The sequence below is a fragment of the Bison bison genome, unplaced genomic scaffold (assembly GCF_000754665.1).
Source record: "Bison bison bison isolate TAMUID 2011002044 unplaced genomic scaffold, Bison_UMD1.0 scf7180017864382, whole genome shotgun sequence".
NCBI classification, from domain to species: Eukaryota; Metazoa; Chordata; class Mammalia; order Artiodactyla; family Bovidae; genus Bison; species Bison bison.
In genome coordinates this window covers 4611027-4627448 of record NW_011494954.1, presented here as the reverse complement: position 1 = coordinate 4627448, position 16422 = coordinate 4611027, and the positions used below count along the sequence as shown (strand labels likewise).

At 34.8% G+C, this 16422-nt stretch overlaps 1 protein-coding gene across 4 annotated transcripts in view; it reads right to left on the bottom strand.

The window, feature by feature from the left end:
- The window catches only part of USP33 (ubiquitin specific peptidase 33), a 59348-nt gene that overhangs the window by 7462 nt on the left and 35464 nt on the right, over positions 1-16422 (bottom strand). The window contains exons 10-21 of one of the 4 annotated variants that reach the window (XM_010857593.1): positions 14800-15217; positions 12264-12404; positions 10992-11107; positions 9703-9875; positions 9507-9601; positions 8816-8849; positions 6688-6733; positions 6076-6256; positions 5500-5626; positions 4366-4535; positions 3159-3240; positions 2344-2452 (exon numbers count right to left, since the gene is read on the bottom strand). In XM_010857593.1, coding sequence (XP_010855895.1) covers positions 2344-2452; positions 3159-3240; positions 4366-4535; positions 5500-5626; positions 6076-6256; positions 6688-6733; positions 8816-8849; positions 9507-9601; positions 9703-9875; positions 10992-11107; positions 12264-12404; positions 14800-15217 — 1692 coding nt within the window. Of the gene's footprint in view, positions 1-2331; positions 2453-3158; positions 3241-4365; positions 4536-5499; positions 5627-6075; positions 6257-6687; positions 6734-8815; positions 8850-9506; positions 9602-9702; positions 9876-10991; positions 11108-12263; positions 12405-14799; positions 15218-16422 lie in introns of those variants that run through there. The other 3 variants (XM_010857594.1, XM_010857596.1, XM_010857595.1) reach the window with 3 other exon arrangements.

The window sequence follows — 16422 nt, the reverse complement described above, 5'->3', positions numbered from 1 at the left end:
AAAGAAAGCTGAGTGCAGAAGAATTGATGCTTTTGAACTGTGGTGTTGAAGAAGACTCTTGAGAGTCCCTTGGACTGCAAGGAGATCTAACCAGTCCATCCTAAAGAAGATGAATTGGTGATGGACAGGGAGGCCTGGCATGCTGCAGTCCACGTGGTCACAGAGAGTCAGACACGACTGAGCAAGTGACCTGAACTGAATACTATTATAATCTATTTTGAAGTACAAATTATCCAAAATTCAGCAAGGAAAAGTCCCTTCAAGCTGGCTTTTGTGTACTTCTGACATTTCCCCATCATTCTTCAAAGACTTCTTAACTTTTTGGAACAGTATGGAATTCCAAGCTCATCTTGCAATTCCCCGGCCTCAGCCCTGAAAGCAGTCATTTCTCCAAGGAGGGCTGGTCACTTTGACTACAGAAAGATGTTTAGAAGCCAAGATCTGAAAAAAGCTGGGTATGCTCAATCCTACTGGAGTTATCCAGGCCTTTTCGGAGACAAGAGTTAGGAAATTAATTTAGGTACATCATTCATTTCTATACACATGTACACATACACACATTCATAACTCCATATGTATGTGTATGGCCTTCCCAGGTGGCTCAGTGGTAAAGAATCCACCTGGCAATGCAGGAGACGCAAGAGACTTGGGTTCGTTCCCTGGGTTGGGAAGATTCCCTGGAGGAGGAAATGGCAACCCACTTCAGCATTCTTGCCAGGATAATCCCATGGACAGAGGAACCTGGCAAGCTACAGTCCAGAAGTTCCCAAAGAGTTCGACATGACGGAGCATGCACACACATATGCACATGTCTGTGACAGTGAGTTCACAAAGATATCTACAATTTTAATCCAATAACAAAGAGTCCGTTTTAGTTTTCTCTCTTTCAATATTTGTAACTCCTTTATCTGACAATAAGAAATCTGGCTCTCATGATACCTGTATTCACTGATCAATCCTACATATGGAATCAATCCCACACAAGGAATCAGTCCCTCAAATCTACCACCACCACTATGCTATGCCTCTTCACATATCCATCTCCAGCCAACATGGAAAACCATTTCCATGTTGCCTGTGCTCCAACACCCTTGACCAGGCCCACACTACTACAAAAAGCTTTCTTTACCTTGTCTGGGCTCTGAAACCGCACTGTGAGCCACTGTCTCTGCTCCTATCTCTAGTATGGCAGCCTACCCACCTTCCATATTTCCTGAAAGTCAGCTATGGTCTTCCTGATCTTCACTGACCAGTTCTTTTAATAGTTACTTAAGTCTTGCATTGCTTGTATTCCTATTCTACTTAAAATACTTAGAATGGCTTCTATTGATCAAACCCTAATGGATACAGTCATTAGCTATCTAAGTATTCATGGAATGACCTATTTTTAATATTCAACTAAAATATGCCTCTTTATAATTAGGAAGCAAATGAGGCTCAAGAACAATAAATCAATCCACACCTGTATTATTCTCCTGTGTATGTAAAAATGTCTTTATTTAGGCAAGGACACACACAAAAAAACACCTCTAAATCTATGAAAAGAAACAGGTATGTGTGAAGAGAAGTGTGTGTCCACAACATGAAATGTACTATTCATCTATAGTATCTACTCAATAACTTCTCCCCATCTTTTACTAAAAGAATCTCAATTTGCCCTTACAGAATTATCCCTCCACAAATATAATTTGAACAGGAATACAATGAATATGCCTCTCAAGTGACCCAAACTCTAGTAGGATTCTCTACTAGGAATTCGAGTAAATAAGTAGTTGGAGCCATTTTACTGACAGTACCACTTTGAAGAAACTTACTTCATGCTACCTAGACAAATGGAAGTGTATTCTTTCTCTCCACAAAACCTGGTTATTCAGCTCTTCCTATTGATTCTGTGATCAGACTCTCTATTGCCTGTAATCAAGAAACATCTTGTAATATATTCACTTTATGGGAACTAGGTATAAGTATAGAAAGCTTCCCCAAACAATATTTACTTTACAAAGGGGTGAAAATAGAGAATGCAATCTGAGTAGATGCCTTCTGAAAAAATCACTAGCTTATCAAAATCTATAATTGACTATTTCAGTAAGATTTCTTGCCAGTGGCAATACATAAACCAAAATTTATTACCAATCCATGAAAACAAAAATCCACAAAGGAAGAACTTAACTCACTAGAACTACAGTCACTTTACTGGGGTCTCTCACTGTTATGTGCCCATAACACTTAAAATCTATTACAACTCTTTCATCCAATCATTTCACTTACAGAGTTTTTCTAAGGGTCACTTCTTTTTCTTTATTCTAGATCATTTTTCTAATTTGAAAAGCATCATTTTTTTACCCGAATAAAAATTTCCAATTCAGTTTTTCTTCTTTTTTCAATTTTCTCCGCTTCAATCTGGCAAGTGTGACAAATGTACAGATGGTTGACGGCTGGTCCTCCTCCATACCTAAGGCATGAAGAATATTAATAATTATGATAATCTGGAAGAAAGCTGATCTAGGAAATGTATCCAAGTTTTCATAAAATGTAAAAACTAAATTATTGTGAGGACTTGATTTTATGCTTTTCAGGGTCAATGATTATATCAGTTTATTGATTTGTCTGCTTTATCATATTTGAACTTTCCCTTACAGCTACTTTTGTTACAAAATGTTTGTGGCAACAATAACACACAATAAAAGAAGTAGCTGTCAAAAATTAGCATGTTTATATGTTTATAAATCTTACAGCCACAGTTTTAATCAAGTTTTAATCAGAAGGAGACTTCCCCTGTCCACTCAAGTAAGAATTCATGAAATGAATTATTTTCAATATTTAAGAAATATATTAGGGGATTGTGTGAAATATTTTTAAATAAAATTTAAAACTTTAGAGAGTTAAATATCACAGCATACCTTTATAGATAGACTATCAGAACAGCCTTTATAGATAGACTATCAGAACAGAAAAATTAGAATTAATTATCTAGATCAGGGCCACTCTAGCTACAAAAGTCTCTCCAGTCATGCTTCAGCGTGAATAAATGAAGGAAAAAGGGAATATTCTACATAAGCAACATACAGCACAAAGAGCACATACAAAATAACCAATCTCTCTTTAACAAATTTCATAAACTGATTTTCACAATATCATACTGATTAAAAAAAACAAACCTGCTATATAGGTTATCCCAAATGTTTTGAGGCAGCATCAAAACCAGGTCTTCAATATAACCAGCTTTTCGTGGAGGAACACCTAGAAAAGTTTAAAATGAATCTGTCTCGTTCCTTTTGTTAATTTTAACTGATTAATTCTTAGCATTTTTTCAATTATTCTTCTTAAAAACTCTCCCCAAGAGGTAGAAAATTAAGTATAAACATACGTTCCTGAAGAGATATTTTCTCTTGAAATATAGAGTAAGTTAACCAAGATGTTCAGGTATTTAACTTACATAAATCTTTACTAAGCCATGACTATGTATTGGGGCAAACCAGAGATAAATCAGAGACAATCTTTTCTTCATGGAGCTAATAAGCCAGAAGAAGACATTTAGAATTTACATGAATAACCAAAAGGCAGGCACAGATAAATGCCATAAAAGGATTATAGGGAGATTCTGAACAGGAAGAGACTTAAGTTAATAGCTCAAGTGGGAGAAAGTAATAAGAGAAAAATTCACATACAGAAATATTTTCAAAGTTTAGATTTCTAAACCCAATACAGGACATTTCTACTATTTCTTGAGGTTTCGCTGCAAAAATAATAAATGAGAATAACAAGTCTTCGACCATGAAATTTAATTAAAAGTGTCACACTAAGGTATTATTTGTCATGGGAACAAGCAGTAACACAGTCAGTCACAAAGGGAGAAGTTATATTTAGCAAATAACTGCATGAGGTTTTTTTTGTTGTTGTTAAATTTCAAGTACATTTTTTTGGTTAGGAAAAGAGCCAGCTATTCATTTAGACAAAAGGGATAAGAGCCATGGATACAGTTGGAGCTGGATGTCTGTCAGCTGAGAAAAATGATGAGCAATAGAAGTGCTCCCTGTACCTTAATCGGGTGTTTATGCATCTGTCTTTACTATGAAACTGGAGCTTTGAGAACAGAAACAGTGTTTCTGGTATTTTTAGACTCTAGCACAGCATTTGGAAATGGTACCCAATAAATATTAATATCTATTCTATGAAGAGGCTATAGATTACCCATACTTATAAGAAAAAACTAATTTCTGAGACCATAGTAAATTAAACACATTTAAGTTGGAATGCAGATGGGAAATGGAAAATAAATGGAAGAGGAAAATCCTTGGCTCTTGTCTTATTTGTAAATTATTTAATAGAAAATTCCTACTACTACTTTTCATTAGAGTTTCTTACCTCCATGAATACAGAGAAAATCATTATTTGAAATAGGGCCAGGTTCAGCAAAGGTCTTAAATTTATTTAGCCACTGTCGAGAAATATAAAACTGAAGGAGACTTGGTTCCATTATGTTCAACAAATTTGATATTCTTCGCCTCTCTTTTTGTGCTTCTTCACTGCTCTTCCTATTAAGGACAGTAATTCATTATATTCAATAAGCATTTTACTCCATTAGACTAGTAAAGTGGATTTTTCCACTTCCTTATTAGACTTCGCATACACACTGATAGAGTTATCCCTCCATGTCCATGGGGGACTGGTTCCAGGAACCCTGCAGATACCAAAGCCTTATATAAAATGGTGTAGCATTTGCATCTAACCTGTGCATATCCTCTCATATACATTAAATTACTTCTAGATTAAACAATACCTAATACAATGTAAATGCTATGCAAACATTAGTATATAGGGCATAAATGGTAGCTAGATAGTTACTGGTGAGCAATTTCAAGTTTTGCTTTTTGGAACTTTCTGGAATCTTTCCCTCCCCAATATTTCTTATCTGCCGTTGGTTGAATCCTCAGATGCAAAACCCATGCAACATGGAAGGTGGACTGTGCTGTGAATCTTATTAGGTCTTGAAAATTATTCATAAGAAATATATTGTACTTTGCTCCCTGCTTTCCCCACTGCATTATAACCCTAGGGGTCATATCTAGGTGATAACTAATGTATCCACATAACTACTGTTAGAAAACAGACATTCAAATGATTGCTAACAAGACAGTAGCTTGTACAATCTTTTAGAGGACACTATAAAGTATTTTATATTAATACCTCCTTTATTGGCTATGTTAGGAGAAAATTTGGTATTTAGTTCCTACTATCAGTGCCTAATTTTTAAAAGTAAAACAAATGTTTCTAAAACAAAATATAGCCCTTTGCCCCTCAACTAAATGATTTAACATTTTCTTAACAAAAGATCATTCTACACACAAACTTTCACTTTTACTCACATAATGAGAGTAAAATAATTTCTAATCTTTACTCAGCAATCCACTTTGAAAGTCTTAGAAGTCACTATTGACCTCAACATGAGACGCTTTGTCATCTTTGTCAAAACAGCCTACTCATGAGTTATTACCTCACCTGTAGAAGAGAACATAAGCTTCTGCATTTTGTACAGTAGACTCTGAAACTTCAGTGACACTCTGGTCGTCAAATTCATACCAGAGATTATTTAAATTGTTTCGGCAGTAGGCAATATAGTGTCCACCTGAATTTAGGCAGAGAAAATTTAAATTATTTCAGTGATACAAAATTAACACAAGAATGGAAGATAAAACTAGTTTTGTAGCCTCAGTTCCTACCTAGCAGAGATATAGCAAGAACTACCCTATTTTTCCCAGTAGGTACCCTTACCACCATTACTGGAGGAAATGAAAATTGTAACAAAGAATGCAATCTTAAAAAAACCAGTGTAAAAATAATCATGTTAAAATCCTTACTATTTATCTTAACACAAAATGTATTTTTACTATTTTAAACATGAGAGTAAAATTATTCAAATTCCTAAAATTTCTGACGTTTTTAAAAACCAAAATAAAATAATTAATAAAAATCTACTTTTACACTTTTTTTTTGTTCAATCAGGCCTTGTTTAAGAGATCAATTCAGATGTTTCTTTTTTTAATGTAAAATCATATGTCAAACTTGGATACTTACTACTTGCAGTTCCATGGTGACAAATGACTGACAGAAGATCATAGGTAACAATTTGCACCGGACTATCTTTAGCAAGAAATGGTTGAAGATCCAGGCCTTCCAGTGGAAATGAAACATGGGTACTGATTTTGGTGGAAAACATCAGTTCATGTCTGAATCTTTTAAGATGGATGCACAAAATCTTTTTAAAAGAGAAAGGTAGGATTATTTCAAAATTTCTTGTTCTAGACAAAGGAGTCTATTAAATACACTTATTGTCAAGATTAAACATAATCATCCAATTCTGATAACCTGATTCCAGAGATGTTAAAATGTGGAAATTATGAAATGTGGTACTTCCTAAGTCCATAGCTACTGGTTTTTCCAATTTTACACTTTATACCTGCAAGAACCTACAATGTCTGATTAAACTGTGTTTAACATAGTTTTATTTACTGCTAGGGGCACTTACTTGATATGCAATCCAGTATTTTAAAAATGGATAATCATAATGGGTACACATAGCGACTGACCACTTCACTCTTCAACAAATGCTAAACAATTCACTGCACTGTGTTACATTAAAGCTTTACCTACCACATAAAATAAAATGAATTGTCATAAAGCCCATACCTCAGGAAACTTTTGTACTTTACAAAACTTTACTCCATTTCTCAACCTAAGGGTAAAAAGGGAAAATCAATTTTAATAAAACTGTTTCCCATACAAATCTACAAAACCTTTAGTATTTTCAAACATACAGCAAATCTTTTAGAAAATGCGGAGACAAAGGTATCAAACTAAAAATGCTTACTACTGAATTATATGCTACCAATTAAAAACATACTAATAAAACACTGGAATCACTTTCTGTAAAAAATTATTTAAATTAAGATAAAACTTCAGAGTTATGTAGTTCTTTGATGAAAAATCTACTTTCTGTGGTCTGGCTATGCCTTTAGAACATTCATGTATCAACTGAAACTAGGTAAAATAAAATCCTAGTTTTATAGAACTGGTTAGTCAGGTCAATATATTATATAGCCTTTATTCTTTTTCTTTTTTTATAAAAATGTATCTATTTACTTGGTTACACCAGGTTTTGGTTGCAGCATGTGGAATCTTTTATTAATAGGCCCCCTCCATTGGGAACATGGAGTCTCAGCCACTTGATCACCAGGGAAGTCCCTACAATCTTTACCCCTAAATGTGGAAATTAATAACGAGATAAAGAATGGTTATTATTAATAATCAAATTTTTTTTTTGGCCATATCACATGGCTGGTAGGATCTTAGTTTCCCAATCAGGGATCAAACATGGGCCCTTGGCAGTGAAAGCACAGAGTCCTAACTACTAGAGTGCCAGAGAATTCCCAATAATCAATACTAACATATACTTGACAGATCTCAGGGCTTCCCTGGTGGCTCAGAGGTTAAAGCGTCTGCCTGAAATGTGGGAGACCCACGTTTGATCCCTTGGTCAGGAAGATCCCCTGGAGAAGGAAATGGCAACCCACTCCAGTATTCTTGCGTGGAGAATCCCATGGACTGAGGAGCCTGGTGGGCTACAGTCCACGGGGTCGCAAAGAGTCGGACATGACAGAGCGACTTCACTTTCACTGACAGATCTCTACTTTGGATTCTGGATTCTGGGGTGGATGCAAGTTCTTTTTCACCTTCACTATTACCTTTTTTTTTTAGCTGGCACTGTTTTCCCAAGAAAGATTCCCCCTCTGGGCCAACTCTGTCTTCAGCTATCAACTGTGGCTTCCAGGACAAACTGATAATAAATACTTTCCAATTCACTAGAAGTGTACTTTTTTCTAGAAAGTACAGGCAGCTTTTCTTCCTTACTGACCAAACAGTACACTTTACCTTTTTGTCATGAAGACAAATAGCTGTAGATCAACATTTCCCTGGATTTTTGACAAAAGCCAGAAGTTTGCATTATGAAGATTTTGTATCTTATTAGGAGATCTTTATTTTTCTATTACAGAGATTCAGAAAAACTTTCTAGTTCATTCTACCTCAAACGTATTTGCTTTCAATTCATTTTTCTTTTCTAACTCATCACCAAGAAGACTTAAAAGCCTAAATTTATCACAAGATAGAAAAAGGTAGCTAGTATAAAGAAACAAAATCATTCTTTTTGTTTTTTAAATAGTATGATGCTTTTTATTGTTCATATTTTACTTATTTTTTAATGTTGTCCTGGTTTCTGCCATACAACTTGAATGAGTCATGATTTAAATACATCCCTTCCCTCTTGAGCTTTCCTCCCTCCTCAAATCCATACTTTTCTTATCTGTCTTTTTTATTTGGCCCTCATATAGCAGGTAACATTACAGACAGTATAACCTTTCTGAATTTTACATAGACTTGAAACTATGCACTTTATAATCACTTTCACTTCTTAAATCTAGCCTGTTATGGTGAGAAACCAGAAGAGAATACTGCATTATTTATGATGGCAGAATTAACCTAGGTAATAAAAATGCATGTTATATATCCTAGTATATGTCTGTAATATATATGGAAAATGCTTTTTTGCAAAATGACATACTTACCTTATCTCAAAATACACTATCACATATTAGCTAAGCCTATTAAATTTGTTAAATTTTTAACCTTGAATTTGTTTTACAGAATAGGTTTCTTCATTTTTACTAGGACAAATCTCACATGTCCAATTCAAATAACCAAGAAAAATATCATTTAAAATACAAAGCATGCAATTAAAAGCACTGCCAATGACACTTACTTTTTGCATTTTTCACAACTGTACATATTGTCACCTGAGGATAGAACAGACCTGGTTATTCCTCTCCAACTAAAAGCAAGCTATTTTCTTTTGGTTTTGCACTTCTTTGAGTTTCTCACGCTGATCCCGTAGAACAGTAATGCATTTTTCAGTCTCTGCTCAAGTCAGCATATTAACCTTGTCTACAACACCCTCTTGTTTTCAACCCAGAAGGCCCATCTCAAATAACACTGTGCCCACTTATTCACTCAACAAAATTCAGACTGCCTATTGTATGCTGAAGCAAGGTGCTGGCACCCCAAAATAGTGAAGGATTAGATTTAAATACTACTTAGAAATTCAGACTAATTCAGATACACAGTCTTTTATACTGGCTGAATTTTCTCTTTTTTCAATCTCAGAGCAGATTTAACACACTTCAAATATCTATTTGTCTAGTGTACTAGTACTAGTACTAGTGTAGTACTACTATTGTCTAGTACTACAGGAGTTTGTATCAGTTATTTCAGGATATTACTTATAGTATTTATGTCATCATGATAGATGCTGGCACTGTGGCAATATGGGCAAGCACTATTTAAGCTGCCTCAAAATTTAGCTTTTATGAATACATTTCATATTTAGTCCTACTAATCTTTTAGCTCACTCACAACAGTTTAGCCACAGATGAAAACTATTTTGTATTTCTTACCTTTTAGTTCATCTCTGGCAAAGAAGGCAGCAAGACAATCTTGCAAGGTTACTATTGGACCCCAAAACCAGCTAGGGACACATGAGACAACAAACCTGAAACATCATTGACAGAAAAAAGAAAGGAAATGTTCTGCCAGTACAGCAGAAACAGCAGCTTTAACAATGAACCAATAACAAAGAAAATACACACATACCTCTTCACATACTCCATGAAAAAAGCTATCCACCCTTGTGGAGCATATGCTTCGCCACATGATCCTGCTTTGACTATAGATGTTGGATGACTTGACGAATGCAGTTTAGCAAGGTCTTCCTTGCCAGGAATTGGCAAGGACAGATCTTGAAAGGTCTCGAGGGTTACAGACACCTAAAATTGTTTTGTGTTTTAAGAATGGGATGAAAATAATCCAGCACAAACACCTGAGGACAGATTTTAGACGGCAAAGATCCAAGCAAATTATAATAAGGAAAAAACCCAAACACCAAACTGTTTTTTATAGTAATAAAGCAAAAGTAACAACTAAAGCAAAACTGCTTTGCACCGGGAACTGTTCTAAATTTAATCTTCACATAAACCATAACTACCAACATCCCCATTAGCTGAGAACACAGTGGTAAACAGAAGTACCTCACACCCAGCCACTGTAGCTTGAGGTTCAAACTGTTTATCACTACTGCATTTATTTTTGGAAATGACCTCTAGTGATAGTTATTAAATGTAGTTTAAAAAACAAGATGCAAAACCTAAACAGCTGAAAACATTTCAGGATATTTCTATTTAAATAACTGATACATTAAAATAGACTATTGAAAACCCTTAGACTTGACTTAATTCTAACACAATAACAGAAAACTTTCTTTGGGTTATTTCTTTTTTGAGATATGTCATTTTACATTTATTTTAATTATATTCATCACTATACTGAAGTAAAACCATTCTTAAAACCTCTATGAAGTTCAGGAATTTAGAGGTATTATTAAAAATCTCATGATGATATTAATTTACGTATCTTCTGTATAAACCTGATACTACTTTTATTATCTGAATCCAATCTTAACATGAGAAAATATTTACAAACCATATAACCAAGTGAGATGATACATTCATAGCCTTGTACAAGTCAGTAACAACTGTTTCCTGCTAATTTCATCAGCCTTGGGAGAATATGTATGTGTTTCAAATTCTGGTTGCTGAGCAACATATCTCCTTTATTTGTGACCAGAGATGAAGAACTGAGTTAATTCTTCCTGCTAATGAATGCCTGTTCAATGACAAGTCAAGACCCATCCTTAAAAAAGTATGCTATTACTTCCAAAAAACAAGTTCTAGTCTTAGAATCAATTTATACTTATGCAAACACCTGAATTATAAGTATAATCATCAATAGCAAAGAGAAGGAATTAAAACTTCTCATACCATCGTCAGTTTTTTTTAAAGCATTTGAAAGAAATTTCCTGTGTATTATAATTCTCACATACTCACCCTGTCACAAGTCAGACACTGAACTGAACTAATGATTGTTCCATCAAATATGTCTGAAATAACACTTCGGTATTTCTTGTGCTGTTTTTTTCTCTTTGGAGATAATGCAGATTGAACTAGGATTGAAAAACAAGTATAGAAGAATTTTTTCTTTTAGAAATCAAAATAGTTTCTTTACATTTTTTCTGAAACTATTAACAGCAAAATTACTCTGCTGAAAAAATCTGTCAAAATACCATTCAAAAGCACTACCTAAAGAAAACACAAAAAACAACCAAAAATCCTCAAAGAGAAACCGTGACGAAATAGAAAGGGTTCAGTCTCCCCATCTTGACTTCAACCAGAACAGTTATGCTTTTACTTATTTGTTGTTGCTTCCAAGTAAGGCTTTATTTGAAGAAAGGATTCTATTAAGTTTTTGAGAGTTCTTTATATATTCTAGATACAAGTCCTCTGTCAGCTATGTGGTTTACAAATATTTTCTCCCAATCTTTTCATTCTCTTAATAATTTGCCAAGAAAGATTTTAATTTTTTTCATTTATGGATCATGCTTTTTATGTCTTTGATGTCTTTAAATAATTCTAACACAAAGTCATAAAGACTCTTTAACTTCACGCAACATTAAGCATAAAACATAAAACCCAATCATCCCACATCCAGGTGTTTACCCTGAACAAGTGACAATTTATGTTCATACAGAAACTAGTACATAAATATTTATTTAACTGCCAAAAACTGGAAACAAACTCAAATATCCTTCAGTGAGTATACTCACTGAGTTCAGTCACACAATGAAATACTAAGTAATAAAAAAGAACTATTCAGACATGTAATGTGACTGTATCTCAAATGCATTAAGCTAAGTGAAAGCAGCCTATTTCAAAAGACTATGTGCTTTATGATTACATGTATATGACATTCTGGAAAAGGAAAAACAGTAGGAATAGAGAACAGATAGGCTGGGGCCTTGGGAGGGAACGGAACAGTACGATGGATGGAACAGTACTATGAGGGACTTCTCTGGGGAGCTGGAACTGTTCTACACTGTGTTTGTGGTGGGGGTCCTAACAATCTATGCATGCGCTGAAACTCAGAACCCTATGCCAAAAGAGTCAACTCTGTCATACGTAAATTTGTGCCACACACACAAAAATATTTTAAATCATGGCTGTATAAAATGATGCTGTCAATTTTAAAAAGCCTGAATAATATTTCATAATTAACACTTTAAACTATCAAAGCAAAGAAACCTGAGTAACTGAAACTTCTACCTTTTTTGTGTGTGGGTGGCAATCCTGGCCACAAATTGCCTGATTTAGGAGGGCTTGCTGATAATCTTGGATTAACACCTTCATTTGATGGGAGGATCTGTGGTGTAGACAGGTCATTCAAATGGACATCAGTAATATATTCTGTAATATTTAAAATTTGTATTATTACCTTAAATAGTAAAATTATTCCACCTGTCAAAGAAAGCTTTTTTCATTTGAGATTTTGAACACAATTCACATTAATAAATGTCAGGTGAAATACTCAACAGACATTATGCTTGCTAAGTGAGTAAGCATTAATTACTGTTAATGTTATTATTAATGTTGATAACACATTACTGTTGTAGGCAATACAGAAAGTGTGCAGTGGAAATATAAAGCGGAAGAGGACTGTATTTGTCCTAATTTAGTATTTAAAAAACTAAAGCAAATTGGGGCAGTTTTTGAAAGCTTTAAAACCATATGGGAGAAAAAGAGATTATCTTCCCAAACTAACATAGTAATCAAAATCCAGGAAGAAATTTGGGCATGAAATAATTATAAATTATTTTATTCTTACTGTAATAAAAGGAAATAAAACCCTCTGTCAGAAAAAAACATCATTTTTTGAGCATTAAATTATGAATAAAGAAAATATAAGCTCTATGAGAGCTATCTTGATTTGCTGTTGGATTCCTAGTATATAACATAGTTTCATGGCGAGAGACTGCTAAAAAAGCATTTGAGTGAAGAAAAGAGAAGTGTACATAAAAGACGCTGAAACAATGATTTCAGAGATTTTTCCAGATAATGCACAAGAAATGACTTTTATGACTTTCACAGAAGCATTTCTCATTACTATCTCAACCATGACTAAAAGTAGACTGATAATACTAGGGGAAGAAAATAGGAGGAGAGGAGGAGACTCACTCTAGGCCTTTTAGAAGGGAATAAAGTTAATACAATCTAGGTCAGGGAAGATCAGAGATTAGCAAATGATCCCTACAAAAGACCAGATGTTACATATTTGGGGCTTCCCTGGTGGCTCACACGGTAAAGCGTCTGTCTGCAATGCAGGAGACCAGGGTTTGATTCCTGGGTTGGGAAGATCCCCTGGAGAAGGAAATGGCAGCCCACTCCAGTACTCTTGCCTGGAGAATCGCATGGATGGCAGAGTCTGGTAGGCTATTGTCCATGGGGTCGCAAAGAGTCAGACACGACTGAGCGACTTCCCTTCTCTTCACTTATCGTCTTTGTCACATTTTTCAATCAGAAAATGTAAAAGCTCAGATCCCTGATCTAGGTCATCAATTAGTTACTAATTTTAAGAATAGACTTGTTATGGAACAATAAAGAACTAGTAGGTCACTTAATTAGGTTTTTTTATGAGGAAAGGCTAGATAGCAGACTGCTAAGTCTTTCAATACTGAAATTTTACATAACTAATGATTAAACAACTTCTAACCACATCTAAACGTCTAAACATTATGTCAGTATAATCAAGGGGCCTGACAGGTTTTCTTGACTAGAAGGCATTTATGCACTGCACACAAGTATTACTGCACAATATTAACGCACTGAACCACGAGTATTCCTGTGGTTAAGGAAATATCCTTCTTCTCCAGAAAAAAGTTGGGTTCATTCAAAAACCTTAGTAAATTCAGTACTGCCCACTATTCAGTAATTATAGAAGATAAAAGTTTTTATGTTCCTTGTCTGCCATTTATTTTAAGATCAGAGAATCTGAACCTCTAACGGTTTGATTTTCTGTGGTTTGGAGAATTAAAGACCACATTAAGCTAAGACAAGTTAACCCAAGAAAAAATAAATGTAAAATGCAAAACAACTCAACTGTTTTTCATTTGGCCACTTGCTCTTTCTCAAAAGAACAGTGACCAGGACGGTGGTATAATCTCTCATAACAGAGTTCATTATAATACATTAAACTCCTATGCCAAGCATACACTAAATATTTTGTAACTGACATGACTCAAATGACAGCAATCTAAATCTAATAGTCTATAATTTGGATTATTTTGCTCTTTTACAAATCTGCTTTAAATGACACTAACTTAATACTCACATGCCAATATTACTAAACTCTACTAGTTAGACCACTCCAGTGTTCTTGCCTGGAGAATCCCAGGGACGGGGGAGCCTTGTGGGCTGCTGTCTATGGGGTCGCAGAGTTAGACACGATTGAAGCAGCTTAGCAGCAGCAGTAGCTATTAGTTAAACTAGAAAGCGCAAAAGTAACATCTATTTAATTCCCTCTTTTTTTTTGGCTGTACCACACAGCATGTGGGATCTCAGATCCCCGAATACGGATAGAACCTATACTCCCTGTAGTGGAAGCACAGTCTTAACCACTGGGCTCCCAGGGAAAGCCCCTCCTTACTTCTTTAAATTAGTATGGCTGAACTATAAGGTCACAAACTACACACAAAATATTGTTATTTTAGAAAACAGTAAAATTACAAACATAATCTTGAACACATATCTTGCACCCTTTGTCCACAAATGGAACACTATCATTTGCAATTATAAAAATTGTCACCTGAAGCTCTGCTGTGTATTTGCACTTTGACAGTTTCCTGGTTGTTCAAATCAGCTGTTTCAGATACAGAGTCTCTATCTTTATCTAATTCTCCTTCAGAATGTACTTTATTAATCTTGTTGCACATCTTCTCTTTTTGCCAATCTTTTGACATTTCTGAATTGTTCTCATCATCCTGAATTAACATTGTTGTCTCATTATTATCTTCAGAAAAGCTTCTAGAGCCATTTTCATTTTCAGCTTTATCACTGCTGCTACAAGATTCGCAGGACTGAAAATCTACATCTGACTGGCTCTTGTCTTCCTCCATGGTCTCTTCAGTCATTATAGTTTGAGGATCCTCTTCTACTTCCATGACTTGTTCTTTCAATTCTTCATGAAGCAGATCCATTAAACATCGAAGGAATTCTTGAGCATCCTATTATATGTAAGCAACATAGACAGTACCATTTCATTAAAAATATGTGTATGCAGAAACTTGAGAGAAAACCTTGAGAGACAAAATGTGGTTAGCAATTGATTTCTACACATGTAGCATTACACTGTGGATATACAACTTCGCAGAACATAGGGCACTGGTGGGATAGGATGTCCTAAGTTCTAAAAAGTTAAAAAACAAAAAAAAGTTAGAAAACAAAAGTAATGAAAAACTGAAGATGTATCTCAAGAAAAACTTAAAAAAAAAAAAGAACAAAAAGCTGAAGATGATCTGAAAGTAGCTTTAGTACTGCTGTTACTGAAAAAAAAAAACTTGAGGAGTAAGGTGTAAAGAAAATGTGGATTTGCCTCATCAGACAATAATAATTCAGAGAGATATCAAATTCAAGTATGTTTGGCTTAAAATTAAAGCTTTATCTAATTTTGTACTATGTCTCAAAATCCTCGATCAATCTAGAATGTTTATCAAAAATACAAATTCATAGCCCCCAAGTTACATCAACCTTTTAAAACTAACACCCAAAAAAGATGTCCTTTTCATTATAGGGGACTGGAATGCAAAAGTAGGAAGTCAAGAAACACCTGGAGTAACAGGCAAATTTGGTCTTGGAATACGGAATGAAGCAGGGCAAAGGCTAATAGAGTTTTGCCAAGAGAACGCACTGGTCATAGCAAACACCCTCTTCCAACAAAACAACAGAAGGCTCTACACATGGACATCATCAGATGGTCAACACCGAAATCAGACTGATTATATTCTTTGCAGGCAAAGATGGAGAAGCTCTATACAGTCAGCAAAAACAAGACAGGGATCTGACTGTGGCTCAGATCATGAACTCCTTATTGCCAAATTCAGACTTAAATTGAACAAAGTAGGGAAAACCACTACACCATTCAGGTATGACCTAAATCAAATCCCTTATGATTATACAGTGGGAGTGAGAAATAGATTTAAGGGACTGAATCTGATAGATAGAGTGCCTAACTATGGAATGAGGTTCGTGACATTGTACAGGAGACAGGGATCAAGACCATCCCCATGGAAAAGAAATGCAAAAAGACAAAATGGCTGTCTGAGGAGGCCTTACAAATAGCTGTGAAAAGAAGAGAAGCGAAAAGCAAAGGAGAAAAGGAAAGATATAAGCATCTAAATGCAGAGTTCCAAAGAATAGCAAGAAGAGTTAA